Source organism: Chiloscyllium plagiosum, chromosome 7 (genome assembly GCF_004010195.1).
Source record: "Chiloscyllium plagiosum isolate BGI_BamShark_2017 chromosome 7, ASM401019v2, whole genome shotgun sequence".
NCBI classification, from domain to species: domain Eukaryota; kingdom Metazoa; phylum Chordata; class Chondrichthyes; order Orectolobiformes; family Hemiscylliidae; genus Chiloscyllium; species Chiloscyllium plagiosum.
Window position 1 is genome coordinate 58,356,210 of NC_057716.1, and position 23,364 is coordinate 58,379,573.

Sequence of the window (23,364 nt, forward strand, 5' to 3'; positions counted from 1 at the left end):
TTAGAATTGTATTCACTAGAGTTTAGAAGAATGAAGATTCTAAGGACGAGACAGGAAGGATGTTACCAATGGTGGGGGAGTCCAAAACCAGGCGTAATAGTTTTAGGCTAAGGGGTAAATGTTTTGGGACTGAGATGAGAATGTTCTTCACTCAATGAGCTTATGAATTCATTCCCACAGAAAGCAGTTGAGATCAAAGCATTGTTCTTATTATCATCAAGAAGGGGGTCTTGTGATTAAAGAGATCAAGTGATATGGGGAGGGTGGGATTAGTTATTGAATATGATAGTGACCAGTTACAGTCGTATTGAATGGCAGAAAGGACTCAAGGGATTGAATAGCTGTCTTCTATGTTTCTATATGTTCCTGTAACATTGTTGAATTGGACAAGTTCAATCTCAGGCTGAAATGTGGTTCAATAGATAATGTTTTATTTGACTCTTATTGAAATATAAACATGCAATGCTGCATATTTGATTTTAACAATAAAGCAGAAGCTTATTAAGCAAAAGAAATGAAGAAATCAAATAAACTAGACTTTTATTTGTGGTATGACTTGACTTTAACTCCTAGTCTGAAAAATCTGAGAGCAGCCTCCTGGTTTAAATGTTCTCAGCTTCAAATAACATTAGTATTTTGTCCAAACACACACTGGGGCTAATACTAATTCCTTACTCTAAATTAATTCAGTATTGACAAATCTAATTGTCTGCAGAACTATCATAAGCTGAAAATAAAACTGGAAAGATCTTCCCTTCCAAGCTATGGGTGCATCCCTGAAGTTTTTAAAAAATAGTTCAGAAATTTGTAACACAAATGCAGATGCTTAAAATAAGAGCAGGAATTGCTGAAGAACTCCGGGTATGGCAGTATCTGTGGAGAGAAAGCAGAGTCAACATTTCGGGTCCAGTGACCCCTCTTCAGAACTAACTGCAGATATGAAAGGATGGTATTTATGCTGAAGACGGGGGGGCGGGGGGGGAGAGGGGGTGATTGACAGGTGGAGATGGAACCCAGCGGGGAAAAGAGCAGTAGTTAGGCAAACAAAGGAATAATCATGGTGAGTTGTGGAGAAAGAAAAGCTATTAATGGGGGCCATCAGGGGGTGAAAATGGGTTGACCATTTGATGACTAGGCCTGGGTTGTAGTGGTGGGGTCAACATATGGAGGTGTTCAGGCCCTAAAATTGTTGAACTTGATATTGAGTCATGAAGGTTGCAAGGCCCCAAGCAGAAAATGAGATGCTGTTCTTCCAGGTTGCACGGAGCCTCACTGGAGGCTACTGTGTTCAAGTAGCGGGCAACTAGAATCTCATAGTGGTTTCTGTGGGCCGAATTAGATGTTCGGCAAAGCAGTAACCCAGTCTGTTGTTTCTTCCCAGTATAGAGGAGACCTTATTGTGAGCAGCAAATACAGTAGACTAGAGTGGGTGAAGTGCAGGTAAATTGCTGCTTCACCTGGAAGATGTGTCTGGGACCTTGGATATTGAGGAGAGAGAAAGTAAACTGGCAGGTGTTACACCTTGTGTGTGAGAAGGTACCGTGTTGGGTGTAAGAGGTATTAGGAGTGGAGAAGTGGACATGGGTGTCCCTGAGTGCATGGTCCCTGGCAGCTTTTATCACAGACCATTTCACCCACTGATGATCCCCATTAGCAGCTCAACATTATCCATTCCTTTGTCCAATTGCTGTTTTATTTCCAGGTTCCATCTACAGCTATCATGTGCTTCCGTCATCTTTCCCACCCCGATCTTCAATATAATACCATTTTTCTAAGCTATAATCAGTTCTGAAGAAGTGTTATTATTTTAGAACTAGGTTTCTGCACAGAAGGTCATTTAATGATGTCTGCTGCTGATTAGACTTCACCAGAGCTCTTCAGCTTAAAACCCTCTCTCCATTACATTTAGAGCTGATAGAGCAGCAAAGGAAGCTCCTCACTTGGAATCTATGTGTAAGGATATCCAGCTGTATAGCCTTCTCTTAGGAATGTGACTCCTCGTCACATTTCCAACATTTAGGACTGATCGTAAGTATAGAACATAAAAAAAGTACAGCACAGAACAGGCCCTTCGGCCTCCAATGTTGAGCTGAGGATTAATTCTAATGTAAAATTAGAATCTAATTAATCCGTGGTGGGCGGCACAGTGGCACAGTGGCTAGCACTGTTGCCTCACAGCGCCAGAGACCCGGGTTCATTTCCCGCCTCAGGCGACTGACTGTGTGGAGTTTGCACGTTCTCCCCGTGTCTGCGTGGGTTTCCTCCGGGTGCTCCGGTTTTCTCCCACAGTCCAAAGATGTGCAGGGTCAGGTGAATTGGCCATACTAAATTGCCCCTAGTGTTAGGTAAGGGGTAAATGTAGGGGTATGGGTGGGTTTCGCTTCGGCGGGTCGGTGTGGACTTGTTGGGCCGAAGGGCCTGTTTCCACAATGTAATGTAATCTAATCTAATCTAAAAAAAATAAAATAACCTTACCTACGCACTCCTCAATTCACTGCTGTCCATGTGGATGTCCAGCAGGAGCTTAAATGTCCCTAATGACTCTGCTTCCACCACCGCCGCTGGCAACGCATTCCCTGCATTCACAACTCTCTGCGTAAAGAACCTACCTCTGACGTCTCCTCTATATCTTCCTCCTAATATCTTAAAGCTATGATACTCATCCCAGTCAATTCTGCCCTGCGGGAAAATCTCTGGCTATTGACTCTATTCATGCCTCTCATTATCTTGTATACCTCGATCAGGTCCCCTCTCTTCCTCCTTCTCTCAAGAGAGAAAAGTCAGAGTTTAGTCAACCTCTCTTCGTAAGACAAGCCCTCCAGTCCAGGCAGCATCCTGATAAACCTTCTTTACACGCTCTGTATCTTTCCCCCAGTAGGGTGACCAGAACTGCACACAATATTCCAAGTGTGGTCTCACCAGGGACTTGTAGAGCTGTAACAAAACCTCGCAGCTCTTAAACTTGATCCCCTTGTTAATGAAAGCCAAAATACCATATGCTTTCTTAACAACCCTACCCATTTGGGTAGCAACTTTGAGGGATCTATGTACTTGAACACCAAGATCCCGCTGTTCCTCCACACTGCCAAGAATCCTGTCTTTAATCCTATATTCAGCATTCAAGTTCGACCTTCCAAAATGCATCACTTCGCATTTATCCAGGTTGAACTACATCTGCCATTTCTCAGCCCAGCTCTGCATCCTGTCTATGTCACGTTGCAGCCTGCAATCACCCTCAATGCTATCAAAGGCATCTCCAACCTTTGTGTCATCTGCAAATTTACTAACCCACCCGTCAACCTCCTCATCCAAGTCATTTATAAAAACTACAAATAGCAGAGGCCCAAGTACAGCGCCCTGCGAGATCCTACTCAACACTGACCTCAAGGCAGAATACTTTCCATCCACAACCACTGTCTGCTTTCTGTCAACCAACCAATTCAGAATCCAGATAGCCAAATCACCCTGTATCCCATACCTCCTGACTTTATGAATGAGCCTACCATGGGGAACCTTATCAAATGCCTTGCTGAAGTCCAAATACACCGCATCCACTGCTCGACCTTCATCGACCTGTCTTGTCACTTCCTCGGAGCACTCAATAAGATTAAGTTAGGCACGATCTGTCCCTCACAAAGCCATGCTGACTGCCTTTATCACGCTACGCTTTTGCAAATAATCATAAATCCTATCCATCAGCATTCTTTCCAAAACCTTGCTGACCACAGACGTAAGACAGACTGGTCTGTAATTGCCAGGGATTTCCTTATTACCTTTCTTGAAACGAGGAACAACATTCGCCTCCTTCCAATCCTCCGGTATGGCTCCTGTGGAGAGTGAGGAACCAGCAGCTTCGCAACCTCTCCTTTCTCGCTTCCCGGAGCAACCTAGGATAAATCTGATCTGGCCCCAGAGACTTATCAATCTTAATGTTTGCCAAAATTTCCAACACATCAACTTTATCGATCTTGATCTGTTCAAGCCCATATCCCAGCTCCTCAAAAGTTCTCATTCGCAACAAGGTCCCTTGTGGCAAAAAACTCATTTAGGGCTTCCCCTATCTGCTCAGACACCTCGCACAAGTTCCCTACTTTGTCCCTGATCAGCCCTACCTTCTCACTGATTATTCTCTTATTTTTCATGTATGACTAAAATGCTTTTGGGTTCTCCCTAATCCTTCCTGCCAAGCCTTTCTCATGCCCCCTTCTGGTTCTCCTCAGTCCATTTCTGAGCTCCTTTCTTTCAAGCGTGTAATCCTCTAAAGCTGTGCTAGATCCTTGCTTCCTCCATCTTCTGTAAGCTGCCTTCTTCCTTTTGACGAGAAGCTCCTCTGTTCTTGTCATCCAAGGTTCCTTAATCTTACTCCTTCTTACCTGTCTCAGAGGAACAAATTTGTGCATCACTTGCAACAACTGCACCTTAAATAGTCTCCACATTCTGCTGTGCCTTTTCTGTGGAACAATTGCTCCCAGTCTGTACTTCCCAACTCCTATCTGATAGCGTCATAATTTCATTTTGCCCAATTTAATATCTTCCCTTGGTGACTGCTCCTTTCCCTCTCCAAGGCTATGGTAAATGTGAGGCAGTTGTGATTACTGTTACCGAAGTGTTCTCCCACCAAGAGATCTGACACCTGTCCTGGCTCATTGCCGAGCACCAAATCCAAAATGGCCTCTCCCCTTGTCGGCCTGTCTACATACTGAGTAAGGAAACCCTCCTGAACACACCTGACAAAAACGGCTCCATCCAAACCATCTGCACTAAGGAAGTTCCAGTCGATATTGGGAAAGTTGAAGTCACCCATAACAACAACCCTGCTACATCCGCATTTGTCCAAAATCTGCCGGCTTATCAGTTCTTCAATCTCTCTACTGCTGTTAGGGGGTCTGTAGAAAACCCCCAATGAGGTAGCTGCTCCCTTGCTATTTCTAGCTTCCACCCATACTGACTCAGTAGGCAAACCTCCCTCAACAACCTTTGTTTCTGTAGCTGTGATGCACTCTCTGATTAGCAATGCTACACGCCCTCCTCTTTTTCCACCCTCCCTGTTCTTTTTAAACGTTCTAAACCCTGGAAAAATCTAGCAACCATTCCTGTCCCTGTGAAACCCAAGTCTCCGTTATGGCTGCAACATCATAGCTCCAAGTACTGATCCATGCTCTAAGTTCATCACTCTTATTTCTGACACTCCTTGCTTTAAAGCAGACACACTTTAACCGATCCCTTTGTTTCATCGTGCGAGAAACCTTCCCAAACGATCCACTACATCCTGTCATTGCACCATGTACAACTAGCCCCCTTTCAGATATGTAGCTCTGATTCCCACCCTCTTGCCAAACTAGTTTAAATCCTCCCGAACCACGCGAGCGCAAATCTCACCCAGGACCCAGATGGAACACGTCCTTCATGTACAGGTTCCACCTTCCCCAGAAGGCATCCCAATGGTCTGGGTATCTGAAGTCCTGCTTCCTGCACCAGCCTCACAGCCACGTGTTAAGCTGCATTCGCGACTGCTTTAAAGCAGACACACTTTAACCGATCCCTTTGTTTCATCGTGCGAGAAACCTTCCCAAACGATCCACTACATCCTGTCATTGCACCATGTACAACTAGCTCCCTTTCAGATATGTAGCTCTGATTCCCACCCTCTTGCCAAACTAGTTTAAATCCTCCCGAACCATGCGAGCAAATCTCTCACCCAGGACCCAGATGGAACCCGTCCTTCATGTACAGGTTCCACCTTCCCCAGAAGGCATCCCAATGGTCTGGGTATCTGAAGTCCTGCTTCCTGCACCAGCCTCACAGCCACGTGTTAAGCTGCATTCGCGACTGTTCTTCACCTCACTATCTCGTGGCACCAGTAGCAAACCTGAGATCACTAATCTACTCGTCCTGCTCTTCAGCTTCCAACCTAGCTCTCTGTAGTCACTTTTCAGATCCACAGTCCCTTTCCTGGCTATATCGTTGGTGCCAATATGTACCACGATTTCTGGCTTCTTGCCCTCCTCCTTCAGAATCCTGTAAACCCAATCGGTGACATCCCGGATTTTGGCACCTGGGAGGCAACATACCTTTCAGGAGTCCAATTCCTGACCACAAATTCTCCTGTCAATCCGTCTAACGATTGTGTCCTCTAACACTAGCGCTGTTCTGTTCTTCCCCCCTTCCCTTCCAAGCCACAGTGCCAGGCTCAGTGCCAGAGACCTGACAACTATGGCTTTCCCCTGGTAGGCCATCCCCACCAGCAGTATCCAAAACGATATACTTAGCGCTGAGGGGGATGGCCACCGGGATCCTTGCCCTATCTGTTGGTTCCATTTCCTCCCCCTGTTTGTAACCCAGTTGTCCTTATTCTGTGTCTGAGGAATGTCCACCTCCCTGTACATCCCCTCAATTTCTCCCTTAGCCTCGCGGATGATCCACAGTTCACCCAGCTCCAGTTCCAGTTCCCTAACTCAGTTTTCGAGGAGCTGGAGTTGGGTGCACTTCCCGCAGATGTGGTCGGCAGAGACATGTGTAGTGTCTCTCACCTCCCCCTAAAATCCATATCCCGCTAATCTGAAAGCCCATGCAGGACGAAACAATGAAGAGGAAAAAAAAGGAGAAAGCCTGAAAACTTACTGAGTTTACAGACTTTTAGTACGGTTTGAGGTGGTGGGTGGGAGGGAGGCCCTAGGGTGTAGGGTCTCTGGTTTAGATCTCACTCACTTAAAAACTTCCCGGCAGCCCTCGTTTCTCTCCGCCCTCTATCGTCACCGCGCTCTCTCTTCACCGCTCTGTTCAAAAAATTTTGTTTTTTACTCACCTTCCCTGCAGTCCTTCACTCCTCCCTTGCACCTATCAGCAAATGGAAGCCCCAAGGCCTGAGGTCAATTTTTTAAACTGTTATACTCACCTTCCCAGCAGTCCTTCATTCCTCTCTTGCACCGCTAAATAAAAATAGTGGTCAGTCATTGAATATGTTAAAAGAAAAGCTTGATAAATTTTTGACGTTCTAAGAGAATTAAAAGATTAGTGGAGTTGAGATGGAAGATCAACCATGATTTGTTAAATGCAAGAGCAGACTTTAAAAGTAAAATGACCCTCTCAGCTCCTATTAATTGTACTTTTTTTTTGTCTACCTTCCTCTGATTCTGTGATCTCAATTCCACAGCCAGAGAGACATTTTCTCAGCATCTACCCAATCGACCCTTAGGATTCCACATTTCAATTATATCTCTTCTTGTTCTTTGTAACTTCTCGGGAAATAGATCGATTCTGCTCAATTTCTCCAAGACAAACCCCTCCTCTCAGAAACCATTCTCGCAAAACTGTTGCGCCTCCTTCAGGGCAAGTATGTTCTTTCTTGGACAACCAAAACTACATACAGTTCTCCAGGCATAGCCTCACTTTTATAATAACACTAAAACTCCTTAATATTTTAATCCAATCCCTTTGTGGGAAAGGTAACGTACCACTTCCATTTGATTTGCTAGATCCAAGGAAAGTTGGCTCACTGGCAGGAAGCAGGCGATAATGATCGAAAGATATTGTTCTGACGAAAGGTCTGTGTCTTGTGGAGTCCCACAGGGGTCATTGTTGGAATCCTTGCTGATTGTGGTTTATATAAATTATTTAGACTTGAATGTTAGGAGGATTGATCATTATGTTCACAGATGATACACAAATTAGTGGGGTGGTAAATAGTGAGGATAGCCTTAGATTACAGGATGATATAGGTGGGCTAGTCAGATGAGCAGATCATTTGCAATTGAATCTAGAAAAATGAGGTGATGCACTTGAGCAGGACAAACAAAGCAAGGGAATGCATAATGAATGGTAGGACCCTGGGAAGCACCAAAGATCAGAGGGACTTTGGTGTGCATGTACATGGATTCCTCAAGATATGCGGATAGGTGGATAAGGTGGTTAAAAAGGCATACCGTATTCTTGAATTTATTAGCTGAGGTGTAGAATTTAAGAGGAGGGAGGTTATTCTGAAACTGTACAAAATGTTGGTTAGGCCTCAATTAGGTATTGTATGCAGTTCAGGAATCCATATATTGGGAGGGTTGTGATAGCACTGGAGAGGGTACAGAAGAGATATACTTGGATGTTGCCTGGGCTGGAGACTTTGTTATGAAGAAAAATTTGATAGACTGAGGTTGTTTTCCTTGGAGCAGAATGGAGGAAATGAGAGGCAACATGATTCAGATCTGTACAATTGAGGGACATAGACAAAGAAACTTTTCCCCCTGGTGGAGGGATCAGTGGTCAAGAGCCATAGATTTAAAGGAAGTGACGTAAGGTTTAGAGGGGATGTGAGGATCTTTTTTTCACCCCGTAGGTGGTGGAAAACTCTCTGCCTGTAAGGATGGTAGAGGTAGAAACCCTCCAAATTTAAGTATTTAGATGTGCACTTGCGTTACCAAGACATACAAAGCTATATACGAATTGCTGGAAAATGGGATTAGAGTAGTTAGTAGGTTCGTTCTGACAGCCAAGGCCGGTGGGAGAAGGACCTTTTTCTATGCTGTCTATCTGTATAACTCTAATTATTTGATGTACCTGCACATTAACTTTGTGATTCATGTACTCTGCATCCATTTCTCTCCCGAATTCTATATTTGCCAATCTCTTGCTGTTCAAAAAATATTCTGCCTCTTTTTCTAAAACTGTGTTCCTTCAGAGCTTCCCTACGTTGTATACTACCTGCTACTGCTTGCTGACTCACCCACACTGCCTGTTATCTACTTGGTTATCCGTCTTTCTCACTGCTAACTTTCCACCTTAAGAAATTATCTGAAGGATTGAGAAATGATTAGCAAAAGAATTGAACAAAGTTCACATTCTTGTGTGTAAATGTTGCAAAGATGCAGAGAAAAATGAAAGATTAGATTAAGTGAGACAAAAAGAAAAAAACTTCTGCTGAATTGTGACTTTTTAAAACAAATCTGTAACATTTATGTAAGGAAATGAGGCTCCACATTTAGACTCATTAATTCTTCAGTGCCACAGGGAAGAATGGTAATACATCAATTATCACATTGTTAAAGGATGCTTCTAATGACTTGGTTTTACTTTTGAGTTTACCATGCAAAACAATAACTTTGTAGCATGTAATGAATGTCAGTAGAGAGTCAGGCAATGAAAGGTTAATGACAAAATAGTACAACTGATCACAACAAATCAGGCGGCGTGGTGGCACAGTGGTTAGCACTGCTGCCTCACAGCGCCAGAGACCCGGGTTCAATTCCACTGACTGTGTGGAGTTTTCACATTCTCCCCGTGTCTGCGTGGGTTTCCTCTGGGTGCTCCGGTTTCCTCCCACAGTCCAAAGATGTGCAGGTCAGGTGAATTGGCCATACTAAATTGTCCGTAGTGTTAGGTAAGTGGTAAATGTAGGGGTATGGGTGGTTTGCGCTTCGGCGGGTCGGTGTGGACTTGTTGGGCCGAAGGGCCTGTTTCCACACTGTAAAGTAATCTAATCTAATCTTAAAAAAAAAATGCATGTTTCCATATGTCTGTCTCTGCTCTTTTCAAACTTCTGTACTCCTGAGCATTATTTGCAAATTTCACTTTATTTTGACAGAAAAATCTAAGACCTACATATGTTTTAAAGCTCTGGTTATTTGAGATGTTGTATAAATGATGCCCTTGCTGATGACTCAATGTAATGTTTGTGCTACCATTATTTACTTGATATGGTTACATTTTTAATGCTAATTACTTTCAAAAGCTATAATTAACAAATTAATTAAAATGATATCTGTTAATTTCATTGCTCAGTTTAGAGGTTTATGAATAAGTGGTTGAACATAGCTTTATTTCCGGTTCCACCATTCCCCTCTTATGCATTGTGTTGATTTTTTTTTTATTCCTCCTTCATTAATTTCACTCCTGCCTGCAAAACAATTTTTCTTTTTCTCTCCTCTGTTATTTTTAAATCCTGTCTCCAGATTTTATTTAGTCAATAAAAGGGTTGTATTTGGGGAAAAAACATTAAGTAAGTTTTGGGCTCTCAAATGAACATGCAGAAAACTGACTCGGTGAACAAAGTTTTCCATTTGTTTTAGCAAGTATCTGTATGAAAATGATCAAATCTGACTGCAGACAAAATCCTGATATTTCTCCAGTCTTGAATGTTTTTACATTAAATTAGGAAGGTAAAGAAGGTAGCTGACTTGTCATCATAGTCGTCATATTTTTAGGATATTATTTGTCTTTCCATTGAGTGTATACTCCTGTTCCAAATTTTGAAGCTCAGAATTTAAGAATAAGTGGAATGTAAATGCAAATAATTGATCGCAAAGTACATAAAGTTTAATCAGTTTCTTGACTTCTACACATTATGGAATCAAACTCATTTTAGATATATTTACTGCATTGCAATAGACCTTTAGGCCCAGAGGATGGATGGCGGTGCAGGCACCACTGATGATGAGCTGGCTCAGGAATGACAGACTGTCTTTAATCTATATCTTTTTCTTCCCTTATTCTTCAAACTATTCAAAGTGGCATTGAATCATGTCGACAGTGAAAAAGCTTTTCACTGTATTTTACTGTTTTTCTCACTAAAATACACGTTACAATAAAATCATTCATTTTCAGTCAACTGGTCTATGCTCCACACTCCTCACTGTCTCCTGTGTAAAAGCTTTAGGACCCTGGAGCAACCTTGCAATGAGGTCACAGAACAATTCCTTACTGGGCATTTAAATGACATTGTTAGAACATTAAACATAACAGCGCGGTACAGGCCCTTTGGCCCTCAATGTTGCGCCAATCTGTGGGACCAATCTGAAGCCCATCTAAACTACATTGTTCCATTTTCATCTATATGTTTATCCAATGACCATTTAAATGCCCTTAAAGTTGGCCTAACTACTACTGTTGAAGGCAGAGTGTTCCCCTCAATTAAGTCACCTCTCAACCTTCACTCTAATGAAAACAACCTCAAGTCCCTCAGCCTTACCTCATAAGACCCCCCCGCCCCCAGTAGGCAGGCAACATCCTAGTAAATCTCGTCTGCATCCTTTCCAAAGCTTCCACATCTTTCCTGTAATGTGGTGTCCAAAACTGTATGCAATACTCCAAGCGTGGCCGCACCAGTGTGTTAATGGAGTTACTGAGAAAGAGGGTTTAATAAAAACAGTTGGAGAGCACGGCAGTAGCATGAAGTCTGGTCAAGTGAAGTCAACGAGCAATATAATTTATGAAATAAAATAATCAAAGAAGTGCAGATGCTGGAAATCTGAACAAAACAAAAATGAGGTACAGTTCTTCTAGATTGCGCTGAACTTTGCTGGGGCACCACAGCAAGCCCGAAATAACTATGTTGGACAGAGTATGTGTCGGTTTGTTGTATTGCCAGGCAAACAAAAATTGAGTCGTTTTTGTGGACAGGCATAGGTGTTCTGCAAAGTGATAGCCCAGTCGACCAACTCTTTCCGAGCTGGAATAAGTTCTGAAGAGTCACTGCATCTGAAATGTTAACACTGTTTTCTAGGGGATGTAGCACACTGGTAGAACACACGCTTTGCATGTGTGGCGTCCTGGGTTCAATCCCCGGCATTTCCAAAAAGTTCCATTAAGGACAGCATGATGGTTCAGTGGTTAGCACTGCTGCCTCACAGTGCCAGGGACACGGGTTCAATTCCAGTCTCTGGCAACTGTTTGTGTGGAGTTTGCACATTCTCCCTGTATCTGCGTGGGCTTCCTCCGGGTGCTCCGGTTTACTCCCATAGTCCAAATATGTGCAGGTTAGTTGAATTGGCCATGCTAGATTGTCCATAGTGTTCAGGGATGTATAGGTTAGGTGCATTAATCAGAGGTAAATGTAGAGTAATAGGGTAGGGAAATGGGTCTGGGTGGGTTACTCTTCGGAGGGCGGGTGTAGACTTGTTGGGCCGAAGGGCCTGTTTCCATATTGTAGAGATTCTAGGATTCTCTTGATGTGCTGCTAGACCTCCTGTGTTTCTCCAACAATTTTTGTTTTCGTTTATGAAATAGTTATTCTATAATGTAATGATGTAAGCTTAATGCCCATGTATAACAAACCATATTATAAAGAAGCCCAGGCCTTGGTATAGAGTCACAGAGATGTACAGCATGGAAACAGACCTTTCGGTCCAACCTGTCCATGCCAACCAGTTATCCCAACCCAACCTAGTCCCACCTGCCAGCACCCGGCCCATATCCCTCCAAACCCTTCCTATTCATATACCCATCCATATGCCTCTTAAATGTTGCAATTGTACCAGCCTCCACCACTTCCTCTGGCAGCTCATTCCATACACGTACCACCCTCCGCATGAAAAAGTTGCCCCTTAGGTCTCTTTTATATCTTTCCCCTCTCACCCCAAACCAATGCCCTCTAGTTCTGGACTCCCTGACCCCAGGGAAAAGACTTTGCCAATTACCCTATCCATGCCCCTCATAATTTTGTAAACCTCTATAAGGTCACCTGCTGAAAATGTGTTGCTGGAAAAGCTCAGCAGGTCAGGCAGCATCCCTTCTTCAGGGAAGGGCTTATGCCCGAAACGTCGATTCTCCTGTTCCCTGGATGCTGCCTGACCTCATGCGCTTTTCCAGCAACACATTTTCAGCTCTGATCTCCAGCATCTGCAGACCTCACTTTCTGCTCTATAAGGTCACCCCTCAGCCTCCGACCCTCCAGGGAAAACAGCCCCAGCCTGTTCAGCCTTTCCTGATAGTTCAAATCCTCCAACCCTGGCAACATCCTTGTAAATCTTTTCTGAACCCTTTCAAGTTTCCCAACATCTCTCCAATAGGGAGGAGACCAGAATTGCACGCAATATTCCAACAGCTGCAACATGACCTCCCAACTCCTGTACTCAATACTCTGACTAATAAAGGAAAGCATACCAAATGCTGCCTTCACTATCCTATTTACCTTCAATCAATCTGTTTTGAATGCAAACAAATGGAATCAGACATAAAACACTGCAGCAAAAGACCTCCCACGATTCTTCATTTAATCTTTAAGTATATTCTTGTTCTTTCTCCCTTAAACTCAATTTAAATGAATCTAATTTTTCTTTAAATGCACTACTATACATCTCATCTGATTCTTGTGGGAAAGTTCCACATTCTTCCCACTCTTTAACATCCTATTGTGTTTAGTACTGTTTTGGACTTCCAGAGCATCTTTATTTTTAAAACCACTGTTTATGCCTAGTGGAAAATTATACTAATCAATAGGCATATCGAAGCATTTTTATTTTTAATTAATTGTTTACACTCCATGCAAATCAGCTTTGATTCACTCACCCATGGATTCTGTTTTTCAGGATTGCGTAGTTCATATGCCAGTCAACACAGTCAACTGGGACATGAGTTGCGTTCTACTGTGTCTCCTGATTTGCATATTACTCCAATCTATGAAGGAAGAACACTTCAAAGTCCAGTTTATCGTAGTCCTAGTCATGCAGGTGTGGAACTTCTTCATGGCAATCAAACTGCAGTGTTTCGCACAGGCTCAGGTATTGGTTATGTAGGATTTGTTTTCTCTTGAGATAATGACAAAGCCCAAACGACTAAAGAAAACTATCTTAAATTAAGGCCATCTGTTTGAATGTTTTGGACAGGAAGTGATTATTTTTTTTTTAAAAAAAGCTTAGAGTTAAAATGGTAGATTTTGTGTAAGGTGTAATCTGGAGTAGATTTTTAAATGTTTGATTTGCAAACTGTTTTATTACTCAAGTGTTTTAGGGTTTTTCACATTTTTTGAAATCAATCACAAGGACTGAATGGAAGCAAGAAATAATTTATCTTCATACAGTCAATTCATTATTCAGTTAAGTGTCATTGTTGACCATTGCATGCCAGCTTAAAATCCCCCCCCAACCTTGAACAATGCAGCATAGTCCAAGAATCTAGGCTGACATTAATATTGTTTTCAAGTACTGGACTGGATCTACCCTATTACTCAGCTGTTGCTATTGTTGTGCTTAAGGCATCAAGTCTCTTGGCAACCTCCTAATCAACATGCTGTATGGCCTTTCCACTTCAAATAATATTTCATTTACTTATCAGCCAGTTACATATCTGCATTAAACTGCAACGGAGTTGAGAGTGTAGTGCTAGAAAAGCACAGCAGGTCAGGCAGCATCTAAGGAACAGGAGGAGAATCAACGTTTTGGGCAAGAGTCCTTCAACTGCAACAGTCACTTGTTTGTTTTCTTGTTTTCATTGCCTTTATTATTATCTATAAACTAGGACACAACCTAGAATATCCTATCTAATTCAGTTATTTATCTTAAGTTATTTAAGATTCTAAGAATGACCCTTTGGATCCCTCAAACTTTTCTAACTTGTGATCTTCTGTTTATCACTGTTCATTAAAACAAAATCCTAAAATCTAGTTATGAAATAAAACTATTCTTCAGTACCTAAATTGAGAATGAAGAATTATAAATTAAAATTCCACCAACTGTTATGGCAGGATTTGAACTAGGTCCTTGAACATTACATAAGTTTCTGGATTAAAAGGAGAAAGTGAGTACTGCAGATGCTGAAGCTTACAATCAAAAAGTGTGGTGCTGGGAAAGCACGGTGGGGGAGCGGGGGTGGGCAGGCAGCATCCGAGAAGCACGAGAGTCGGCGTTTTGAGCATGAGCTTGTGCTCGAAACGTCAACTCTCCTGCGCCTTAGATGCTGCCTGACCAGCTGTGCATTTCCAGCACCACACTTTTTGTTTCTGGATTAATAGTCTAGTGGTCATACCATTAGGCCATTACCTTCCCTTCATCTGCTCGTCTGTCTTCGTCCACAGATTCCTTGACTTAAAACCTATTCTATTAACCTTGCTGACCTCGGTTCTTCCTTATCAAGCCTATGTGTCCTTGCCTTCTAAGCTCAATTACTCCATGTTTTAGCTTCTCATTGCAACTTTGCTTCTCTCCCTCTGAACTTCTTTTAAGAATCTCATCTCCCTGACAATCTATTTTAAATCCACCCATCCTACCAATGAGAAGCTTATTCTATTCTAGTTTAGATGTAATTCAATCAATGTATGCAGTTTCCACTTCACCCAGAAACTGCCCCAATGCCTCAGGAATCTAAAGCCGTCCTTCCTGCACCATCTCACCAGCCACACATTCAACTGCTTTATCCTTCTATCTCTAAGCTCACTACCGTGTGGCATTGGAAGCATTCTGGATCCTGCTTTTCAGTTTCTTACCTGGCTCCATAAAAATCTGCTTTCAGGACTGCATTTCATTTTTTTCCAATGTTATTGGTTCCCACACAAACCGTGATGTTTGGCTGTTCATCTTCCTCCTTCAGAATGCCCCACAAAAGTTCTGTGACATTCTTGGCCCTGGCATCTGGGAGGCAACATGCCATCTGAAGTCATGTTTATGGTTGCGAAGGTACCTGTCTACTCTGCTCACTAATGAATTCCCTAATACTTTTATCCTTCTGCATTTTCTTCTCACTCTTCCCCCAACACCCCCCACACAACTGGAGCACCCACAGTCCTCTGTCCTTGGTCCTGGCTGGCCACCACAGATAAACTGTCATTCTCTGATTTCCAAGACTGAAAAAAGGTTTGCAAGTGGAATACACTTGGTGGATTCCTTCCCTACCTACTTGATCTCCTTATTTTATCTGACAGTCACCCACCCCCTCTGCCTGCAATTTCTTGAGCTGTGGGGTGACAACAACCTGAAGTGTGCCATCCATGAACCCCTCTGTTTCATGAATGCACTGTCGTGTCCCTAGCTGATGCTTAAGCTCCAAAACCCAGAGGATGAGTTGCTCCAGCTGGTGGCACCTCTTGTACACATGGTCTTCAAACTACCAAGAGTGTCTAGAATTTACCATATAGTGCAGTGTGTACAAACCACAGAGCTCCCTAGCCATAGCTTAACTGCACAGAACATGGACTCTTGCTTTTATATTACCTTTGTTCCTACTTAAATATCCTGAGTCGGGTCCACCACCAATCTGTCCAATTCTCTGCAAGGATCTTCACTTCTTTTTCCACCCCACTATGCAGTGATGCTGACTGCCTGTCAGTGTCTTGTGCCTCTCAATGTCTTGAATTATGTTATTAATTTAGTTTATTAAAAGCAGTGAGAACCTCCAAATGATTTTTGTATGGAGCAATTCCGTTTGCCTTTTTTTGCTGAAATTGGCTACTGAATGTAGTTTATATTGTTTTCATTAGAAAGCATGTATTTGAATATAAACTCTGAAACCTATTCTGGGAAAACCTACAGGCCATGTAAAATTATGATATTTCTTTGAAATAGTACTCAGATATGATCCTAGCTGAATGACCGTGCACAAAGCTGATAACCTGTGTCTAAACAATTTAAATTTAGCCTATTTTAAGTTGGCATATCAGAACTTGAGGGCAGATACAATTATTGGAAAATATTTCATTCGGGGTTTTCAGGATAATAATTAAAGTCTCTGGTTTAATTAAGTCGAGTTGAATTGTGGTGTAAACATTAACAATAGGATCTAAATTGCACTTGAATTTAACAAAGATGAATAATGTATATGGGAGAAAAGAAAATTGTTTCCATGTACATTAATGAATGAAATTGCTGTGAAATTAGAAACATATGAAATCTGTAATGCAAGACAGCAATTGCATTTGGCATTCTATTTGTAGGTTTGAGTATATTAATTATTGGGATCCAAATAAAATTGTTTCCACCTGTTAAAATAATAAATCGCTTGTCATGCCTCGTCATAATGTTGAACCAGTTTATTAACTGCATCCTGTTCACCTTGTTCTGAGTAAATTAGTCAATCTTTTTGCTTATGTCTGTTTTATAGAAAACGTGCTTAAAAATCTGTCATTGCAATATTCTAATATTTCCAAAGGATGATGTAGGTTTAAGATATACTTTCTTTTTATTTTTAGCTACTGGAAACCTGCAGAGAACAGCCAGTCAACGTGGCCCTATGACTTACCAAAGAAATAATTTTGCTCTAAATTCAGTGGGAAATTACACTGATCCATACAGAGCAATTCCATACCGACCATCTGAATCTAATTATTCCAGATATCATTACAACATTCCAGCAGATGAAACTACTACAAGATCTCCATCAATTGACAGTATTCAGAAGGATCCAAGGTAGGTGTAGCTGGGGTTTTGTGAGACTCTGCTAACAGAAGTTGCTTTTATGCTGACTTTAGTAAAGCATTAGTAAACTACAAGTGAACAAGAAAATTGATTAGTAAATTCCTCTCTAGCATCCCATTAATTCAAGTTACTGCAAGTGCCAAAAGATACAAACAATTGAGGAAGCCCGTCTGACCTATTTTAATCCATTCATTAAACAGGTCCCATTTTTGATTAAACAGGCACAAGAAGAAGCAATTAACAGTTATCAGTGGAATGGAAAACGAGGCCCAGGGAGTGAATCTAGAAAGGGTTGGAAAAGTGGATGTTCATTTTTTAATCAGTAAAAAGCAGGCATAGCAAAGGCCAGTGTGAGATGGAATTGAAAAAAAATTTAAATTAGAGCATAAGTTCAGTCAAATGGGAGATGATGACTGAATGTTGTTTTATTTGAATTCACTCTTGGGACAGGGGCATTGCTAGCTGGCCAGAATTTTTCTAAGTTGCTCTGGTGAAAGTGGGGTGAGCTGCTGCTTTGCACCGCTGCAGTCCATGTGCTGTAAATAGACCCACAATGCTATTAGGGAGGAACTTGCAAGTGGTGGTGTTCTCATTTATTTGCTGCCCTTTCCCTTTTAGAGGGAAGTGGTTTTGAGTTTGGAAGATGATCTAAGGATCATTGATGAATTTCTGTGGTGCATCTTATAGATAGCAGACACTGCTACTACTGAGTGTCAGTGGTGGAGGGAGTGGATCTGGTGCCAGTCAAGCAGCTGACTTTGTCCTGGATGATGTCAAGTTTCTTGAGTGTTTTTGAAGCTGCCCTCAGCAAGGCAAGGCAGAAGTATTCCATCACTCCTTAAGTGCCTTGTAGATGGTTTTAGAGGCAGACACTGAGTATATAAATGTGCTGAAAAGTACAAAGCTTAAATTGGAAATACAATTGTGGGCGGCACGGTGGTACAGTGGTTAGCACTGCTGCCTCGCAGCGCCAGAGACCCGGGTTCAATTCCCGCCTCAGGCGACTGACTGTGTGGAGTTTGCACGTTCTCCCCGTGTCTGTGTGGGTTTCCTCCGGGTGCTCCGGTTTCCTCCCACAGTCCAAAGATGTGCAGGTCAGGTGAATTGGCCATGCTAAATTGCCCGTAGTGTTAGGTAAGGGGTAAATGTAGGGGTATATGGGTGGGTTACGCTTCGGCGGGTCGGTGTGGACTTGTTGGGCTGAAGGGCCTGTTTCCACACTGTAAGTAATCTAAATCTAAATCTAATAAAATGAATGTGGAGAAATTCAGCACACGTCTACAAATCAATGAAGTAATTAATTTCAGCTTTAATTAAGCAGTGTCTGATTTTTATGCTATGAAGAGTCAAATGAAGACCACCTTGTGACACAGGACAAAAACTGTTTCCCAGAACCAATTAAAAATATCCAGTTTTCACATTAGATAAGGATGCTTGAATGCAAAGAACTAAAGTATTCTGTATGTATGGCTCAGAGAATTAGTTAATTATTAAAGACTGTAGACTTATTGCAAAACAGAAACTAAAATGTTTTTTTTAAATTTCTTATACACTATTGAAGAAGGAGAAGCACAACTGCATTTCCTGGAATGGTGGTTTGATTACACCTGAGGCATTTCTATTAACATTACGTATGGAAATGCTTTGCAATGAGATTTTCTAAGATATGGTGTGTCAGTTTGTACTATGGGTTAACAATTATGGTGTAGATTATTAATCAGTAAAGGACTCAAAGGTTATGGTGGACAGACAGGAAAATGGATTTAAGCATTATCAGATTACCCATGATCTCTTTGAATGATGGAGCAGACTCAGTGGGTCAAATGACATCCTTCTGCATCTATGTGGTGTAACTGGGATTTTCTCATTTCAATTTTTAAATCAGGGAATTTGCTTGGCGCGACCCAGAATTGCCAGAAGTGATTCATATGCTCCAACACCAGTTTCCATCTGTTCAAGCAAATGCAGCAGCCTACTTGCAGCACCTCTGTTTTGGTGATAACAAAGTGAAAACAGAGGTATGGTGCATGTGTATAGTATTTCTGTTTCATGTTTTAAGAGAGCTCTGAAATAGTGCAGAAATATGCGCTACAGTTTATTCAAATTGCAAAACTACTAACTGAGATATTGAATCCTTTTGTACAAATTGACTCATCTTGAAATGTGCATGTAATTCATTGTAGCATTTCGTGCCTTAGAATTGCTACTTATATTGATCATTTTTGTTATATTTCAGCTATGCATTAATGGAGTACAAATTGAGAATCTTCAGCTATGCATTCCTTTCTATCCCAACATAGTTTGACATTACTGATTATTTCATCCACTCTGACATTGACATTGGCAAGACTTAACTGTGTCAGTGAAATTAACTTCTGTTCCATCTAATTTCCGATGTCAGGCACACACCAGCAATTTTCATTTAGTTAGATTTCAATGTAAAAAATATCATCAGAAGGTGTAGGGAGAAAGAATATAGATTCATGAGAGCAAACTTTAAGAAGAGTAATCAACTGCTTAGTTAGAACTTCTCAGTGTCACGTTGCTTAAACAGAGTTGATCAAAGCTATTTTTAATGTCTCCCAATGTAAGAGGAATAGAGGACATATCTGTGACTGCAGATGTGAAACCAGGATGGCCTGTTGCCTCCCTGGTATCAGGTAGCATGCAGATGAAGTATAATGTGGACAAATGAGAGGTTATCCACTTTGGTAGCAAAAACTGGAAGGCAAATAATTATTTGAATGACTGGGAAAGGGGGAGGTGCAGCTGATCAGGCTGTCCTTGTATACCAGTCACTCAAAGTAAGCATGCAGCTGCAGAACGAGATGAAGGCGGCAAATGGTATGTTGGCCTTCATAGTGTAAGGATTTGACTACAGAAGCAGGGATGTTTTGCTGCAACTGTACAGGGCGTGGTGATAGCATACCTGAAGTATTGTGTGCAGTTTTGATCTCTTTATGAGGGAGGATGTTCTAGCGTTGGAGGGAGCGTAATAAAGATTTACTAGCCTGATTTCTGGGAAGGCAGAACTGATTTATAAATATAATAAAAGTTTATTGTCACGTGTACTCTTACATTAAAATAGTGAAAAATTTTATGTCACCCCACCACAATGCCAATATTAATGACAGAAGTCATACATAATAAAAAGGAAATGAAAATAAGACAACATTCAGTTAAACGCTTCTGTGCTCTGGGAATGCTGAATAAGCTGATGCAGCTGGGACAAGAATGCCACACCGGATGAAGCAGGCCCCTGGAATATTGGACAAGAAGCATCTGCTGAAGTTTGCTATGTGGCTGAGACTGCCTACGGAATCCCACTGGAATACCTGAAAGCAGAAGATGTAGACGACCTCCACACTGGAATGAGACCTTCACACCGGGACAAGACCACTACTTTTTCAGGTGCCTGGGCCTAGCTGCAGACCTGAAGGTTCAGTTCAGCCTGCGAGACTAGGCAGGGAGACTCAGTCGAGGTCCTGATCCTTGCTCGCCGGGAGATCCTAGGCTGGGTGGAGCCGCGTCAGGATTGTCCTGGCCTTGCTGCTGCTACTGCTGCTGCCGGAAACCACCATCTTCACCCATCATTCTCCAGGCTTGAAGAGAAAACAAAAACAGCAGTAAAGAGAAAGAAAGCTGATAGCACTGGTTGAGCCCAGCCCCTCCACCCCCCCCCCCCCACCCCCCAGAGAGGTTAGATCAATTGGGATGCTAAGTTAAGAAGCATAAGGCAGGAATGTCATAAAGACCTAAAATTTTATAATATTTATAAAACTCGTACAAGCTCTGTCTCATACACACACTCGCACACATACACTCGCCCAAGCATGCACCCTCTCACAGGCTTATACCCGATCACACGCAAACACGCACTCTCTCCCATGCAATCGCATGCACACACTCACTGTGCCTCTACTGCACAGGCACACATATACGTTTATGGGGTGAATTTGTATCTGCAGAATTATATTTGCAGATAGATTCTATTTTGTTCAAAAAATGCATAACCTACAGTTAACCCATGTAATATTCTACACATCATACTTTGGAAATAGAACCACTCTGACTCACGATTGGGGCAGAGACAGACTTTAACTTCATACCTTTTAATGCATTATCTGAGCTGAGGTGGCATCTTTGTTAGAAAACCTGAAGTTATCTTGAGAATGCGAATTAAAACAAGCTCTGAGGTTTACATATTAAAGAGCCAAAATGAGCAAACCCATTCTGAAAGGTGTCACTGAATGACTGGGGAGCCCAGAAACGGGCCACAATATAATGTGACAGGTGATTGAGAACTGAGAGAATGAGATATTTCTTCACTGAGTAGTGAGATTGTGAAATTCTCAACGAAGAAAACGATTGATGTCGAAAAATTGAATGTTTTCAAGAAAGATTTAGATATAATTCCTTATTACTAATGTGGTTAAAGGATATGGGAGAAAATGAGAACAATGATGATCAGCCATGATCACACTGAATGCCAATGCATGCTGAAAGGGCTGAATGATCTATTTCTGCTCCGATTTGCTAAATTCCTGTGAGTCAACAATGTTTCTAAGTACCTCCAGGGCATTCTGAAAGAGTCATAGAGTCATACAGCATGAAGACAGGCCCTTTGGTCCAAATGGGTCCAAGCTGACCAAAATATCCATTCATACTAACTCCATTTCTCTACACTTGGCCCATATTCTCTAAACCTTTCCTATTTGTGTATTTGTCCAAGTTTCATTTAAATGTTGTTAATGTTGTATCAGAAAGTATTTTAACTCAAACCTGTACAAAGTAATAAAGTAATTAACTAAGCAGAGATGGCTGGGCAGGTGGTGTGCTGTAGCTGTATAATGTGAGAGCTGGCTGATCCCATTGTGAACGGCAGTGACCACATCTGTCGCAAGTGTTGGTTGCTGGAAGAATTCCGGATCAGAGTTGATGATCTGGAATCTGAGGTTCAAACACTGCGGCACATCCGGGAGGGGGAGAGTTACCTGGACGCTTTGTTTCAGGAGGCAGTCACACCTGGGAGATTAAGTAATTCACATTCAGTTAGTGATCAGGGACATCAGAATGTGACTGTAAGTGAGGCAGGTAGGGGGAACCTGAGTTCAGGAGTGCAGGAGCCTCAGCCCTTGACCTTGTCCAAAAGGTATGAGATTCTTCCTCCCTGTACGGATGAGGAAAAGGGCTCTGGACAGGATGAGCCAACTGACCAAGGCACCATGGTGCAGAAGGCCATTCAAGAGGGGGGAGAAAAAAGACAAGTAGTTGTTATAGGGGATTCTATAATTAGAGGGACAGATAGTATCCTTTGCAAGCCGGATCGAGAGTCTCGCATGGTGTGTTGCCTGCCCGGTGCCAGGGTGCGGGACATCTCTGACCGGCTTGAAAGGATATTGGAGCGGGAGGGGGAGGATCCAGTTGTTGTGGTCCACGTTGGTACCAACAACATAGGCAAGACTAGGGTGGAGGACCTGTTTGGGCATTACGAAGCACTAGGCAGGAAATTGAAGCACAGGTCCTCAAGGGTCATAATCTCCGGATTACTGCCCGAGCCACGTGCCAATTGGCATAGGGACAAGAAAATTAGGCAAGTAAACACGTGGCTAAGGGATTGGTGTGGGAAAGAGGGATTCCACTTCATGGGGCATTGGCATCAGTTGTGGAACAGGGGGGATCTGTACCGTTGGGACCGTCTCCACCTGAACCGATCAGGTACCAATATTCTAGCGAAGAGGATAAATAGGATGGTCAGTAGGACTTTAAACTTCTGAGTTGGGGGGAAGGGAAAGTCAAAGCGACAGGGAGTATGGAGGTAAATGGCAAGATAAGCAGCAGGATAGAATGTTTCCAGGCGGATTTAAAATTGAGGCAGACCGAGAATGCAGTAAAAAGCAAGGATAACTTAGGACATATGACTTCCAAAATCTCTAATGATAAGGAAGTTAGCATTAAGGCACTTTACCAGAATGCACGTAGCATACATAACAAAGCCGATGAACTAATGGCACAGATAATAGTGAATGATTATGATGTAGTAGGCATCACAGAGACTTGGTTACAGGGGGGTCAGGACTGGCAGTTAAACCTCCATGGTTTTACAACTTATCGAAAAGACAGAGAGGTGGGCAAAGGGGGTGGGGTTGCCTTGTTAGTTAAGAACAAAATTAAATCTATGGTATTGAATGACATAGCGTCGGATGATGTGGAGTCTGTGTGGGTGGAATTGAGCAACCACAAAGGCAAAAAAAAA

The 23,364-nt window shown here is 42.3% G+C and overlaps 1 protein-coding gene across 3 annotated transcripts in view; it reads left to right on the forward strand.

Moving 5' to 3' along the window:
- Positions 1-23,364, forward strand: part of pkp4 (plakophilin 4) — a 236,229-nt gene that overhangs the window by 144,819 nt on the left and 68,046 nt on the right. For 2 of the 3 annotated variants that reach the window (XM_043693802.1, XM_043693804.1), the window contains exons 8-10: positions 13,293-13,484; positions 16,883-17,099; positions 18,994-19,126. In XM_043693802.1, the coding sequence (XP_043549737.1) occupies positions 13,293-13,484; positions 16,883-17,099; positions 18,994-19,126 (542 nt within the window). The remainder of the gene's footprint in view (positions 1-13,292; positions 13,485-16,882; positions 17,100-18,993; positions 19,127-23,364) is intronic. The other variant, XM_043693805.1, reaches the window with a different exon arrangement.